Genomic DNA, 14,327 nt, shown 5'->3' on the forward strand with positions numbered 1-14,327 from the left:
AGTATTCACAGAGGCCATGGTTTTGAGGCCCTGCCAGGCTGAGTGGAGGTCCCCTGTGGTGAATTTTTTTCCAACAGTGTTTTTATACTCCAGTTTAGCAGTTTTTAAGGGGCTCTTGACCTCCCTGTTGACCTCCTTTTTATCCAGAGCAGAGCCGGAAAAGAAAATCCTCTTTTTTTTAAATTAAGGATTTCCTTGAGCTCCTTGGTGATCCAGGGTATGTTGTTGGGGTAGATGGAGACTGTTTTTGAGGAGATAATGATAACTTGAAAATTAATGAAAAGACCAGAGGAAAAGTGGTCGGGACAGATCGGCTGAAAACGCTGCCCAGAGCGTCGCTGAAGAAGAAGAAGAAAGCTGAATGACGTTGACACTTTGAAGCAAATTGTTTCAACCTTTATTAAACATAGCTTGCAAGAGATAAATATTACAAAGTTATTTCCTCCAAAATTAGCTTATTTTTTTTCAATCAATGCATAATTGTCAATCAACTGGCAGTATTCAAACAGCATTATTTTCTTGACGTTTTTTTTGAAGACCGTTAAATATCAAGTATGTGCAAAAGGTCAGGATTGATGCAAGTAAAACAAAAATTAGTCTGATTAGTCTCTGGTCCGTTTTATCATTCGTTCCTACTTCCCAGATATTTAAAATTGTCAACACTATGCAAAAAGAAACAATGATTTTGCAGTTAAATCATTCCCTGCATTAGCAACAACAATTAATAGAAGATAAAGCCAAACAGTACAGTATCATACGTGTTGTATGCTGGTGTCGGCAGAAAAAGTGGTCACTGATTCAGGGCGAGCGCTTCTTTACGAAAAAGCTAAACAAACAAAAAGTTTCAACAGTTGTAAGAATCTGCGTCTTAGTGGTTCGTGTCGATCCGCTGTCTGCCTGCGTGTAACAAACCGGGGAGCAGTAATCGTTTCCATCAAAACACAGAAACGTAATTACGAGAGGTGGTTTCGCCAACGTGACGGCGTTCTGACAGTGAGGGCTAGGCCCACCGAGTCCGACCAATCAGAGTGTTTCCATCAACAAGTAATTTGAAGGTATCTAAAGTTTAATGCGTCGAAGTATTCAGACGGGAGTTTCAGACCATTCTGATCTGAACCAGTGAGCACTTCCCTGCAAACGCTAACTAGTTCAAAATAACAGCAAATGCAACCAGCAAGGCTGCTTCAAGAAGCAGAACGGGCGAAAGAAAAGGAATCCCAAACATTTTGCACATTTGTTACACAATAATACACAGTGATCACAAAACGAAATGACAAGCTTCACAATATTCATGGCTTTTTGTTTGCTTTTCTACACAATGTACAACCATTTAATTTCTTTTTTCAGTAACGGAGGAAAAAATGCATATGTACAATAAGTCATTATCACTTAAAACCTAGCAAATATTGTGTCATTTATTTCATAGTCAATATTTTTTTTAACTGCGACAGAAAGAAAACAAACAAATCCTTAGAATAAAGAATGACTTGAAAATCTAAAAAGTGATGTTGAAAAGAACAAAGTTCAAATACAAAGATGTATAAATGCATCTGCAAAAAGAGAGACGGGAGCTTATTTTGTCATTTAAACTTTAGCTTTGCAGCTAAAGCAGATCGGACTAGGAGTTGGAGCAAAAATAGATTTCAGGTATCGTTTCGCTACATCCAATTTCAAACGTTGTCTCCCATTCAGCTCAGTCTTTATACACATAGTGCCAGCTCACAGCAGGGATCTTGGATCGCTCTCTGTGGACTGTTTGTCACTGGATCATTCTGTAGTAGTGACAGGCAGGTCTGGATTACTTGGACACAACCAGAACGCACAACAAAACAAACAAACAAACAAAAAAACCGCACAAACACTATACGCGTGTAGACGATGCAGGGCTTATTGGAGCTGAGCTTTGAACCACAGATGGATTCACACGGAGCTTCATCAGAGTCGACTCAGTACCGATACTCGCTTAGGATTCGTTCAGTAACACTGTAATAAAAGTTGACATTACTGTATCGTACAGCCTTTATGAGGCAGCGCGTTCACTGCAGGGCGACAGGCCTTAGACTGTTACAGCACCCACCTTCATATTTAAGCAAATTTGAGAAACTTACGAGAGTATCAGCCACAATCTGTGGATTTGAACACTGAAACTTCTATCCCTGTGTCAATAACAATATAACACACTTTGATTGTTAGTAGGCTATAAGATGCACATGTGAGAAAACAGCTGAATTAGGGAGAGGGGAAACTAACAGCTCTCAAACTGGGCATAAGAGGAAACACTGACCTTTCCATGGGTCATCATGTGAACTCCAACACTGTCCTGAGCTGTGAAGAAGCTCAGGACAGTGTTGCCTTCTCTACTGTCGTCTGACCATTCAAAGTGCTTTCAGATGCAAAACTCATGTTTTTGGATAGTTTTGCTTCCCACTGTGTTCAACACTCCTCTGTCATGATTTGGTGCTGCTCTCTTTATGGACCAAAAATCGTCCCGCGTGCAGCTTACAGGTGATTTTCTTGGCTGGTGGGCTCATTAAACAGGAGAAGACTACTGTGACCGACCTGCAAAGATTAGCTGATGAAGTGCTGACGTACTTTAGAGAGAAGCTCTTTTATCCATTTTCTTAAAACTGTATTTTTGGTCTTAACTGCTACCATCACTTCTCTGGCTCGTACATTCACATGTGCCTTTTACTTGAACACAGCAGTGCTTTAAGCTAAATGCCAATGTCAAGTTGCAATATGTGAATCATTTTTAAAAAGGAGCAGTTCATGTGGATTAGCAAACACTTTTCAATGAACTGAGTGTAGTTGTGCAGCTGCTCAGTCATAAACCAAAGGATCAGAGAAACAACTGTAATCTGTGACATTCAAACACCGTACACAAACCGAGGTAAACGTTTCTGTGAGAAACATCAGCTGGTACCCGAGAGCTGAAGAAATCCAACATGGCGGCCAGAGGTCGTGTCAGGTCATGCGGAGTCCTTTGCAACAGGTCAGCCATGTTTCACTACACGTTAGTCCAAGGTCTCTATCAATAATCTGAATCTGCCGGGATGCTGTCGCAGATCATCATCAGTAATCTGCATGCGTCAGACTCCTGGAGGGCCAGTGTGCTGTGAATAATACTGCACGTTAACTGAACACTGCTCGAAATAGCCGAGTGTTGTCACCAACAACACCAAAGACTTGACCTGAACACGTTCTCCTTGCGTAGATTATGAGAGGGTTCGACTGCAGTCTGAATGATGTGTTGGTCATATAACCTGCTGTCTGCACAGCCTCATTACAGTTATGAAGATTGCTCATGTTCCCTCCCAAACCTTCAACACCACCATCATACAGTTATTTCCAGAGGTTTTTGGACCATGAAATTTTGCCTTTCACACAACGACAGTGGACTTGAAACCAAATCAACATGTGACAAAACCAGACTTTCTGGTTTAATTGACAGAAGTGTTGCATTGACTGTTGACTGACTGATTCTTCAAGGGTCAAAAGTAACTGGACAACTGACAGACAAGCAGATTCGTGGTCAGACTCCCTCATTGTTCCCTGACAAAGGAGAAAACAGATGTGGAATTAATGGTGAATGTTGAACTTGTACTTAGCTGATCATGGGAACTCTCAGCATGAAGGTGGTTACGCTCCATCAACCAGGACAGATGAGACATTTACAAAGAATATCTAAAAGAGCAGGTGGAGGCAGTGTTGTGGCATACGTATGTATGCCTGAAAACAACTTATTGGTGATGTGACAGAAGCATCAGGATGAATTCTGCAGTGTACAGGATCTCTCTGCTCAGATTTAGCCAAATGCTCCAAAACTGACTGGATGACACCTCAGTGCACATGGACAATGTCCCAAACATACTGCATGAGCAACCCTAGAGCTTTTCTGAGACAAAGAAATGGGACATTGATTGAGTATTGAGGCAAATCTGAAGGCAAACACACACAAAAAGCAGCTGAAGGCAGCTGGAGTAAATGGAATAACGGCCTGGCAGAGTATCACGATGGAGGAAACAGCTGGTGATGTCCGTGGGTTCGAGACTTCGGGCAGTCTTTGACAGCACAGGATTTCAGTGAAGTATTAAAAATAATCCGTACATTTAAAATTACAGCAGTCTGTCCAAATACTTTTGAGCCTCTGAAAGATGTAAAAAAGATTCAACAGGTGATGCAATATTTTTGTTTAAACCCTTTGAATTAAAACAAAGTCTGCATTTCAATAACACCTTGATTTCAAATCCACTGTGATGGTCCACTAAGGCAAGATAAGCAAAAAAGAAAGAAGAAGAAAAAGTTACGTTTATGGGAAAACGAGCTTTCTGCCTGCTGTCTGTAGGCAGCCAACCACAATCTAACACTGCTGGTTGTGACAGCTGTTGTTAGGTCTCAAACTAACTGTGATGAAGCAACTGTCCAACCTGTGTAAGACAGATTGGGTTTGGGCAGGTTTAGAGGTTTAGTCCGGAGCAAAACCATCGACGTCGTCATGAAAATACTTCAAATGGTTTGTGAAAACACACACTTGCATGATAAATAGATAAAAGTGGATTAACACCATCAGATGCTTAGTTCTGTTCATTTGACAGCACCGCAGTTTTCAACCCGTCTCAACTCCACAACTATGTTGGAAGAATAACATTTCCTGACACTTTGGAAACTGCACATTACTCTGCTGCAGCGTTGAGAGCTGCTCATGTAAAAGCCCAGTGACAGTTATGTCACCAACTTTCACCGTTTCTTATCCAGAGCACAGCGAAGATGGGCCTGGAACAGGCGAAGAGTCTGTTCGTAATAACATTGAACGATTGGTTCTTCTCACTAGTTTCACTCTCATGCCAAAAGTTCTCCATCTGAACGACGAGTGCTGTCACTTTAACCAATGGTAAACATTACCGATCCTGGGACTGAGATGGAATTTAGTTTGCAATAAGAACTCTGTAACTGATGTGTGACCAAAGAACAACAACAATGGATCATTTTACACAAACACAGCTGTAGCTCGGGAGCTCGAGCAGGAGGTCAACTACTAACCAGAGAGTCGGTGGTTCAATCCCTGGCTGCTCAGGTCAAACATCCTGGGGCAGGATACTGAGCCCGAGTTGTGCCCGATGCATCCATCACAGTACGAATGTTAGAGAGAAAACGCTTGAGCAAAAAGAGAAAAAGTGTTTGGGTGGATGAGGTTACGTTGTATAAAGCGCACAGAGTGCTCAGGTACAGTAGCAAAGGGCTGCGTAAGAACCGGTCCATTACCAACGGCACACTTGCTGCAGTGATCTGTCACATGAGTGAGAGCGGGGTGCAGGCCTGACACTGGGCTCTGTAAGGGTTATGTGTCAGAATATGAGTGGAGTAACTCCATCTTCTAGATACATGTACAAACTGGGCACCAGTGAAATGAAAGCTGGGACTGAGGTCCAACATTTGCAGAGAGTAAATTAGGATTTAGTCATTTATCAACAAGTTGAGTGTCTCTTTCAGCTTTTCTTCAAACTTTATTCAGTGTGTTCGATAACTTCTTTGTGCATGTTTCAAAGGAGTAACAACTGGAGCATGACTGGAGGTGACACACCAGCAGCAGAGCAGGTGGCCTACTGATCGGAAGGTTGGTGGTTCGATCCCCGTCTGCTCCAGTCTGCACGCCAAATATCCTTGGGCAAGATGCTAACCCCAGGTTGCTCTCCGATGCGTCCATCGGAGTGTGAATGTGTGTGAATGTTAGTCAGACAGCGCTTGTGTGATTGGGTGAATCACCGAGTTGTGTAAAGCGCTTTGAGCGCTCAGATAGAGCAGAAAAGCGCTACCAGTCCATTTAGCACTGGTCATGCTAACATGCTAACTGAGCTGTTTCAACAAAGAGACGTTCCACACAAACCTGTTTTCATCGACTTCCTCCTGTTCATGTTGTCAACAACAGAACAAGTAGTGACAAATAACGCCATCAAGACCAACGTCAGCTCTGCTGTGACTTCAGTGAGCGCCCTCAGGGATAGAAGCAACATGTAGTCATCCTGTGGTGGCTTCAGGTAAGGCCTTTGTTAAGAAGCCCACAAAGTGTTCAGCTATGTCACCAACTTTGCCTTGCTTGTGTCATCACAGCTGACCAATAAGAGTGGAGTTGGAATTTTGGAAGGAGGGCTTTAAAGCGACAGAAACTCAAACGGAGCATTTGTAGAAGTGCAGGATCATAAAGTGTTTTTGAACATTAAAAGCATGTAAACATCTTTTGGGGATTATGAACATGAGCCTGTAAATAAAGCAAAACGAGAAACACAAAACACACCTCGGTGAAATCGGAGCGTCTCACCGGACTCTGGTTAGCCGTCAGCCAGCATCCAGACCGCAGCCACTCTTAACTCTTCTCCATACAAAAACATCTAATTTGAAATATGCACAGTGCTCCTCTGGAGAGGAAACGTGTGTGCAGAGCAGACACACGATGATTGAGCCATGCCTCTCCTTAAAAGATAAAATCCACGTCCTTTTTCTCTGAAGCTAGGTATCTATACATAATCCATACAGACATTTTAATAGTTTCTGTTTTATGTTGATTATTATCGTCTCCGGCAGCTGTACCTCTCAGGTACGCAACCATTTTATTAGGAGACGCCGCATAAAGTTTAAACAAACAAACAAAAAGGGATGAGGTAGGGATGGGAATAGTAGTTAGGGTTTGGGAATGGGTGTTGCACAACATTTAGAAAATAATCTAAAAACCAAAATATAAAAAGAAGAAGAACCCAGATTTGTAGTTACAGAGTCTGTGGTTTGGACGCACAAAATATGCTTCCACCTTTAGCTTTGAGGTCTTTTCGCTCTCTCAAAGAACACGCGATGCCACGAGGAACAGCGGGGTGAAAGGGTTCAGTCTGTGCATACTGAACAGCCGAAGGTTTGGGGTGGGGAGTATGGGTGAGGTGGTTTAGTAGGTCACTGGGAAATAGTGAAATGGGATGGGACCAACAGGTTTCTGTCTGAATGAAGAGCATCAGCAGCCCCAATACTTGGCAGGTACACAGACGACACACTCGGCCTGTCAGCTTCCGTCTCGCTGGAGCTTCGACTGACTGCTGGTCTCCTGAAGAGGCAGATGGTAAACTGCTGTGACTGTCCATCGTGATTAGTACAACTTAAGTATCATCCAGCATAAAAAAGTGTGTTACTGTTTCAATCTGAAATGAAGAACCTGATAAGAAGCTTTTCGTGAACGACGGTGGAAGCAAAGGAAAGATTATCCGAACGCCGATCACATAGGATTTTCTTTTGCTTTCGTCTGTCGCTCGCTTCCAGTTCATTAACTCTGTTGGTGGCAGAATCTCCGGCGCTGTCCTGAAACTTAACTTTAGCATATCAGAATTTTGGCTGTGTGTCGCTGTGAAGCAGGCCCTTTTAGGGAGATTGTACAGGTGTGGGTGCTCTGCTGCTCCCTCCTTCCCTCCCTCCAGCTTTTCCATTTTTAAAATGGGTTCTTCATCCTCTTTTCAAGAGCATGCAGAGCCTCAAACTGTCTGTTTTTGTACCCATCGGGATTTTCCACTGTTTCATCCAAGTCGAGACTATTTTACAAAGCTTGTAAGTTGCATAGCAACCAGAACGCATCATCTTGATCTTCTGTTACTAGCAACAATCGCAGCTAAGCTGTAGGACAAATTATAAAGAAAAAAAAAATCCTATATGACCTTGGCCTAAAGAAACCGCCAACGACAGGCCGTCACTACCCAGAGTCAAAGATAAACAGCAGAAAAACAAACCATCAAAAGGAAAAAGCATAATGAGTAATAGTAACAGAAGCAAATATGGTAGTTGTGGGAATAATAATGCTACCACCAGTTATAATAAGGGGAATTATAATTCTTAAATAGACTGAAGAAGAAGGATTTTACTATATTAAGAGCATGTCAAATGCACTGGTTGTTTAGAGTCCTTGTCCAACTTGGTGGGGTTTTTATGGGTCAGTTTAAGGTAGGCACATGGACAGGCACTGCATGCGATGAGAGGTGAAGAGGAGAGGGTATCGACTGATTTAGGAGTGCTTCGGTATGGTTTAGGTATGAAGATGAAGGTGGCTTCAAGGGGCAAGAGCTGGACAGGGCTCATTTCTGTCCAGTGATCGACTGCGATATGGATCGAGGCGGGATCATGTCCAACAGGTACTCTCTCTGCCGGTCTGCTAAGCTGGAGCTCTTATGGGCTCCGACAGCCGCTGGGTTCAGATAGGCAATGTTTAACCCTGTGGAAGCAGAAGGACAACATTCAGAGAAGATGCACTTTGTAGAGTTTAAGGCTCAAACATTTGTAAGTGACCTTTTGTTTTGTTGCTATTGACATGAACTAGCCTTATTTTCTTATTTTATACGTTTACTAGAATTTTTTGAATGTAAAGAAACAGCAATAAAACGACATCGATACAGAGGTGGACACAGCGAAACATCTGCGTCCTCACCTTCTCCCGTTTGTTTGAATGATTGACCCCAGATAACCTTCTCTGGCATATTTACCGTCACACCTGCCTCACTCTCATTCACATCCATGTAAACAAGACTGCACTCAGAGTTGTTCCCAGGCTTATATAATCCAACTGTCACATATTCTGCACCACCCTCACATACTCCTCTGTCTTCGTGCAGTATCAGTCGACCCCACCCCTCCACCCCCCAACACCCAATCATATGCTTTCTATAAAGCCACAGTGTAACTGGTCCTGACCTTCTGACTTGCTGATAGCCACGTCTCTGCTTAAGCTAATGTTAAAGACCTTGGTGGATGCTGATTTGAATGGCTGGTTGTCGCCTTCGCTCTACACCCCTGCAAAGTTTTATCAGAATTCATTCCATAGTTTCTGAGCTGTCGTGTTTACAGACAGAAAGACAAAACACAACGTCCTGGGTGGAGCTAATAAACCTACGAATGGCTGATGTTGACTAAGATGCACGGCAGGAAACAAAACACACACACGGACCCTCACCCATCAAGCAGAAAGGGCAAAGGTGTAGGTACCTGGGATGTTGTAGATCTGCCGACGGTTGTCATGCTGCAGTCTGTTACTGCTGCTGTTGCTGCCGCCACAATGCTTGGCACTGGTCATGCCCATGAGGCTGCTGGCCACAGAGAGCTGGGAGGCCTGGGCAAAGTTGGACAGGACCCCTCGTGCCGAGTTCGACAGCCCTTGCTGCAGGGAGGCCTGAGGCTGGGGAGCCTAAGAACCAGAGATTTGCTAGTTATTGCTTGAAGCACATTTGGTTTGGAATACATACACACGAGCACCATACATCTCCTTATTCCTTCCAAGTTAATAGTGGACTCTCTGCTGGAACATACCTGGCGGAGGGCATGATGTCGGATCATGGAGTCAGACTTGGAGGCGTTGGTAGGGACTGAGCTGGGAGAGAGAGCAGCCTGCTGCTGCAGCCTCTGTTCAATCTCCTAACAAGAGAACCACATTCAGGAGTCTTGTGCATTGGTGCCACCATGTACTTACATTCAACGACTCCACAATCACTACCAAATACCCCAGCTATGTTTGGGAGTTTAGGTGTGGTAACAAAGAGACTGCAAAGCAGGATTACATCTTATCTGAGTAACTTCAGCACTAATTCAGGGTTTTCAGTACTGAAAAGCTCTGGAGCACTTTTAACTTCCTTTTTAAAATCAGCTGCTCTGCTCACAGCAGACTTATTTATCCAGATGCTGCCAATGCCATCCCTGTGATGTGACCATGCAGTGAAAACCCTGGGTTAACCTAGCTAGCTGACACCAGCTTTTTAGGGTGAAGCCAGGTGAGGCTCTGCTGAGTCAGAACGACAACGTGCTCATTAGTGACTCGGATGTTTAAAAACATGAAACGCAGTCCCAACTGTGTCCCTATTATTTATTTATCACTTTGCTACCAACACCAGACGACAACACTTTGTGTGGCTAGACAGTAAAATTGTGATAGCCACACAATCTCGTGACATAAACAAACTTAAGTGAGAGTAAGAATCAGCCAGCATGATGCAGGTACATAAGCTGCTAACCTGCTCCTGTTGTAAGGCCTTCACAAAGGCATTCTTCAGCCTGTTGGTATGCTCTGCCTTCAAAGCCTTTTTCTGATTGGATGTCATGCACTGCTCGCAGAGGATTCTCCCACTCTTCTCCTGCTTCCAGTGGGGGGTGAAGTCAGTTCTGCACTGGGCGCAGAAGAAAGGCTCCAGACGGGCCAGCGTCCCTCTGAGTTTACCTACAGACAGGACTCCGTTAACAACGACAGAGCTACAGCGACAGGCGGTGCTCGAGCAGACGCACACCCAGAATTTACTTTAAACCTTAAAGTCATCACAGCACTCCTGACACAAACTGAAGGCACTTTGTTCTGCTCTTAGTGATTCAAGCACAGCTGAGCAGACAGGTGCCAGGTGTAGCCTCCTGTATTCAGACCTTTAAAGGCTGACAGGGTAAAAAGGCAGTGCTACAAGGATGGAGCTGGATTCAGGGACAATGATTTCTCAACCATGACCGCACATACGAGAAGAACTTCCTGCTTCTGGCTCTGCTAAGCCTTGATTGGTTATTGCGATGCACAAACTATGGACAGAAGAAACAATAGCACCACCTGCTGGGGAGATTTAGTCAGCACACAAAGTCTTGGCAAATTTTTATAATTATTATCAAAATGGTCTCTGGGTCATGCTCACACAAGCAAAGGAGTTTGGTGCAAACACACAAACGCTTACGTATTAGGTATAAATCAAAGATTTGCTGCAGATGTTTCCTCCCCCAATATCTGATATTTACTTACCCTGACTGTCGAGCACACTCTGCACCACCTCCTCGAGGCCCACCATGTAGATGAACTCACTGTTGGCAGCAGAGGGCAGGAAGTGCAGGAGAGGGGCTGGGGGTTTGGGTGGAGGGATCTCCAATAAGGTTTTCTCCAGCTGCTTCCTTAGGGCCAGCTTGGCTGCTGCCTGACTGCTCGCCTGGTCTGCCATGGAGCTCACCGCTCCGCTGGCTGAACCAGACATGGTGGACGGGCTGACGGCCGAAGCTCCGCCCAGACCGCCGGCCCCAGCTGCTGCTGCTTGCATGTGGGCCAGGTTCATGTACATGGCACTGGAGCCTGAGCGCTGGGAAGCTGCCACCTGACTGGCCTGCAGAGAGATATACACCCTCTATTAGAGCAGGGCGATATGGCCAAAAATATTTATCACGATATATATTTGAAAATTTGCGATAACGATATAACTGACGATATAATTGATGCGAGACAAAATACAACTCCACAACATTACTAGCGCAAAAAGACAACCTTCTATTTATTTTCACTTAAACAAGAAGCTGGTTTTTATGTACATTAAAGCTTTATAAAAATGTAACAGTGCAAATGCAAATTCCTTGCTGAAAGTTTAACCAAAAGGCATTTCCAGTAGAAATGGGCTGACATATCCTGAGCATAACCATGTATAATATCCACTGAAGTTAAAAAGAGGTGCTTTGCAACATTAAACTGCAGTGTGCAGTACGCATTTTTCGGACCATAAGGTGCACGGGATTATAAGGCACATTAAGCGAAACAAAGCAGTCAGATAAATCAAACTTTATTCAAGCTTCCTCCACTTCTGTACCATTGATTCATTAATGTTGAATTCTCTGCAGCTGCTCTATTCCCATGTTGTTGCAGTATATTAAAGACTAACTTCGTACTGTGGATGGATTATCTCAGTTGTTCTCCTGACTGAAGTTTGGTCCGTTTACAGCATCCTGCCATGCGATTGCATTTGTCTCTAACTATCAGGAACCTTCACGTTAACTTTTATAAGTGGAAAAGTGTTAGTGTTCGTCCTCCAGCTTCACTGTTTATGTTATGCTAACATAGCTGTGTCGCTAGCGATCACGTAGCACATCATTATATACCAGCTAGCCCAACTTCAGTAACCCTACAAACGTCACTGCTGTTTAGTTTCCTGTCTTCATTTATGTTGGAAGTGATAGCAGAGCTGTACGTTTGATTTTTTTCAGAAATCTCTCAGTCAGAACATGCTATATCATGCTTAGGTAACTAGCGAAACTAGCGAGCTAACTTCCGCTAGCTTCCTGCTAACTTCTAACTCCGTTAAATGTAATAACTTTTGTTTTCATGGATGCCTGGATGTTAAACTTCATAGTTACACCTGGTAAAGCAGCAATGCTGATCGTTTTATTAAAGATGAAAGAATTTAGACAGTTTTTAACTCTTAGTGATGCCGCAGTGTTGTTTGACCTGAAGGATAGGGAGTTTAGGACCCAGATTACTCCCAGATTTAAGAGCATCTTAGTCCGACAAATACGGTAATAACGACGGCCGCTTGCATGTTCTGCAAAAAAATGTGCTTTGTCGTGTATCTGACGGACAAACACCAAACCAGTTCCACATCACGGAAGTTGCACCATTTTTACAAACCAATTCTGGTTCATCTGTTTCACTCAACAATCGGCCATGTGCGTATGAAAACAAAGGCACTGCGCATGCGCGTTTTACCCATATTCTATCGCGATATTTCATTTTCCTATCGTTGCCTAACAGTATTACCGTGAACGGTATAATATGGCCCAGCCCTACCCTCTATTACTGAGAAAAGCCACATATGTAAAGGATTTGATCAGTGATCTCTCTCTAGGCAGTCCTACCATTCACCATACAAGTTCACACCTTTCTCAAAAGAATGCTTTACCCCAGGTCGGTTTGACTCTATACCTGCTGGTAGCTGACAGCATTAGCCATGCTGTTGGAACTGGAACGAGACATCCCAGGTTTGGATGCGACCCTCTGGCCCTGCAGCTGGGCAGGGTTGGGTGCTATCACTCGCTGAGACATCAATATGGGGGGCAAGTTTGCATTAGCTGCTGACCGGATGACTGTGTGACCCTGCAGAAAGGAGAAGGGCAACAAAGGGTTTCATTGTTCAGCAGAGATCAGAGAAAATCCCTGATGTCTGCAAATGACACCTGCTCACCTGGTTTACTGTAAATGGATAATACACACCATGGCTCATTCACACAAGCACGTTCTTCTATGTTTAAGTGCTTTTTTATCCACCGTAGCTCAAAATTTTATCTGGAGCTAAAAATCCAGAAGATTTAGTTTTTTTCCCTTTTGAGTCTCAAAACTGAAAGCTTGCACAGTTTTTAAAAACTGGCACGTATCATTGGCTAAAAGATGAAAACAAGACCGTACTTGGTAAGAACATTCCTCTACAGTGAGTGGTGCAACCACCAACAAGGTGATGAATCATCTCAGTAAATCAGATAGGCTAACATGGAGTCACTGATAGCATATCCACGCTGTCCCACAGCAGAGACGTGGATTCAGTCTCAAAGAAAACTGACATTTTGCTAAAGACATCAACAAAAGGCGGGAGTTCAGCGTGCGGAGCCGTCTCTGTAAGTACTCTACATTTGGTGAAGTTTAAAATGTGACTACAGATAAAAAGGAGACATTTCAGATTCCATTACTGTCCTACATGGTCACATGACCCTTTCTTACAGCCAAAACGTCTAAGGTTCATTTACATCATAGACACTGGTGCAGCTTTGCTGTTGGTTACACTGAGTGACTTCTGTAGTTCTTGTTCTTTCTTTGTGAGTCAAAGACGTCATTTAAAGTCAGCACGGCTGGTTTAAGGTGCAAGGTCGAGACAACACTACAGAACCCCAACAATCACACAGTTCCTGGAAAACAGGAACTTCACTGGTGTGATCTCTAATGAAAATGTACCCTTCGCCTCACACTCACTCACACACCTGTGCAGTGCGGAGGTTCTGGGGCTCAGGGTTGTGTAGACCTGGCCTCACAGGTAGCTTCCCCAGGACAGGAGAGCTGTGGATGGGAGGAGGCTGCACAGATGACGCAGCATTCTGGACCACTGGGACCTGCAAGAGAGCAACGATAAACCAGGACTGGAATATCTCAGATTGATTTTCTGGTGCTTTCTTCATATATAAATGTTTACTGCATATGATTTAGAGCAGGGCTCTCAAACTAAACGAGACACTGCTGGCACTGTTGTCTCATGCGAGGGCAAACAAAAACAAACAAGAAAACACCCACAAATCTCCCCTAAAATGTAGTTTTGTTTAAAAAAAATTCAAATTCTCTACAACAAGACAAATCTTTTTTTCCTATTTTTGTTCGTATTTAACAGAAGTGCAGACATAGGTGTGCACATTAGTTTGTGAGTCTGTCAGTGGACTAACACACCCGTCATGTTTGTGTCTCTGCTCACTTCGCCTTCATATTCAATCATTTGACGAACTTATTTTAACATTTCACTCAACAACAAACAAAATCGTCACTTCAACAG

The 14,327-nt window shown here is 43.7% G+C and overlaps 1 protein-coding gene across 4 annotated transcripts in view; it reads right to left on the reverse strand.

Moving 5' to 3' along the window:
- Positions 1-381: 381 nt before the first annotated feature.
- The window catches only part of gatad2b (GATA zinc finger domain containing 2B), a 44,235-nt gene continuing 30,289 nt past the window's right edge, over positions 382-14,327 (reverse strand). For 3 of the 4 annotated variants that reach the window (XM_086279352.1, XM_086279350.1, XM_086279351.1), the window contains exons 5-11: positions 13,768-13,896; positions 12,722-12,892; positions 10,787-11,138; positions 10,026-10,228; positions 9,328-9,432; positions 9,007-9,205; positions 382-8,239 (exon numbers count right to left, since the gene is read on the reverse strand). In XM_086279352.1, the coding sequence (XP_086135478.1) occupies positions 8,103-8,239; positions 9,007-9,205; positions 9,328-9,432; positions 10,026-10,228; positions 10,787-11,138; positions 12,722-12,892; positions 13,768-13,896 (1,296 nt within the window). In that variant the 3' untranslated portion in view covers positions 382-8,102. The remainder of the gene's footprint in view (positions 8,240-9,006; positions 9,206-9,327; positions 9,433-10,025; positions 10,229-10,786; positions 11,139-12,721; positions 12,893-13,767; positions 13,897-14,327) is intronic. The other variant, XR_015126793.1, reaches the window with a different exon arrangement.

This window comes from Aulonocara sp. 'chitande type north' Nkhata Bay, linkage group LG22 (assembly GCF_057382095.1).
Source record: "Aulonocara sp. 'chitande type north' Nkhata Bay isolate Kocher_YH1m ecotype deep benthic linkage group LG22, A_spYH_male_GT1.1, whole genome shotgun sequence".
Classification (NCBI taxonomy): Eukaryota; Metazoa; Chordata; class Actinopteri; order Cichliformes; family Cichlidae; genus Aulonocara; species Aulonocara sp. 'chitande type north' Nkhata Bay.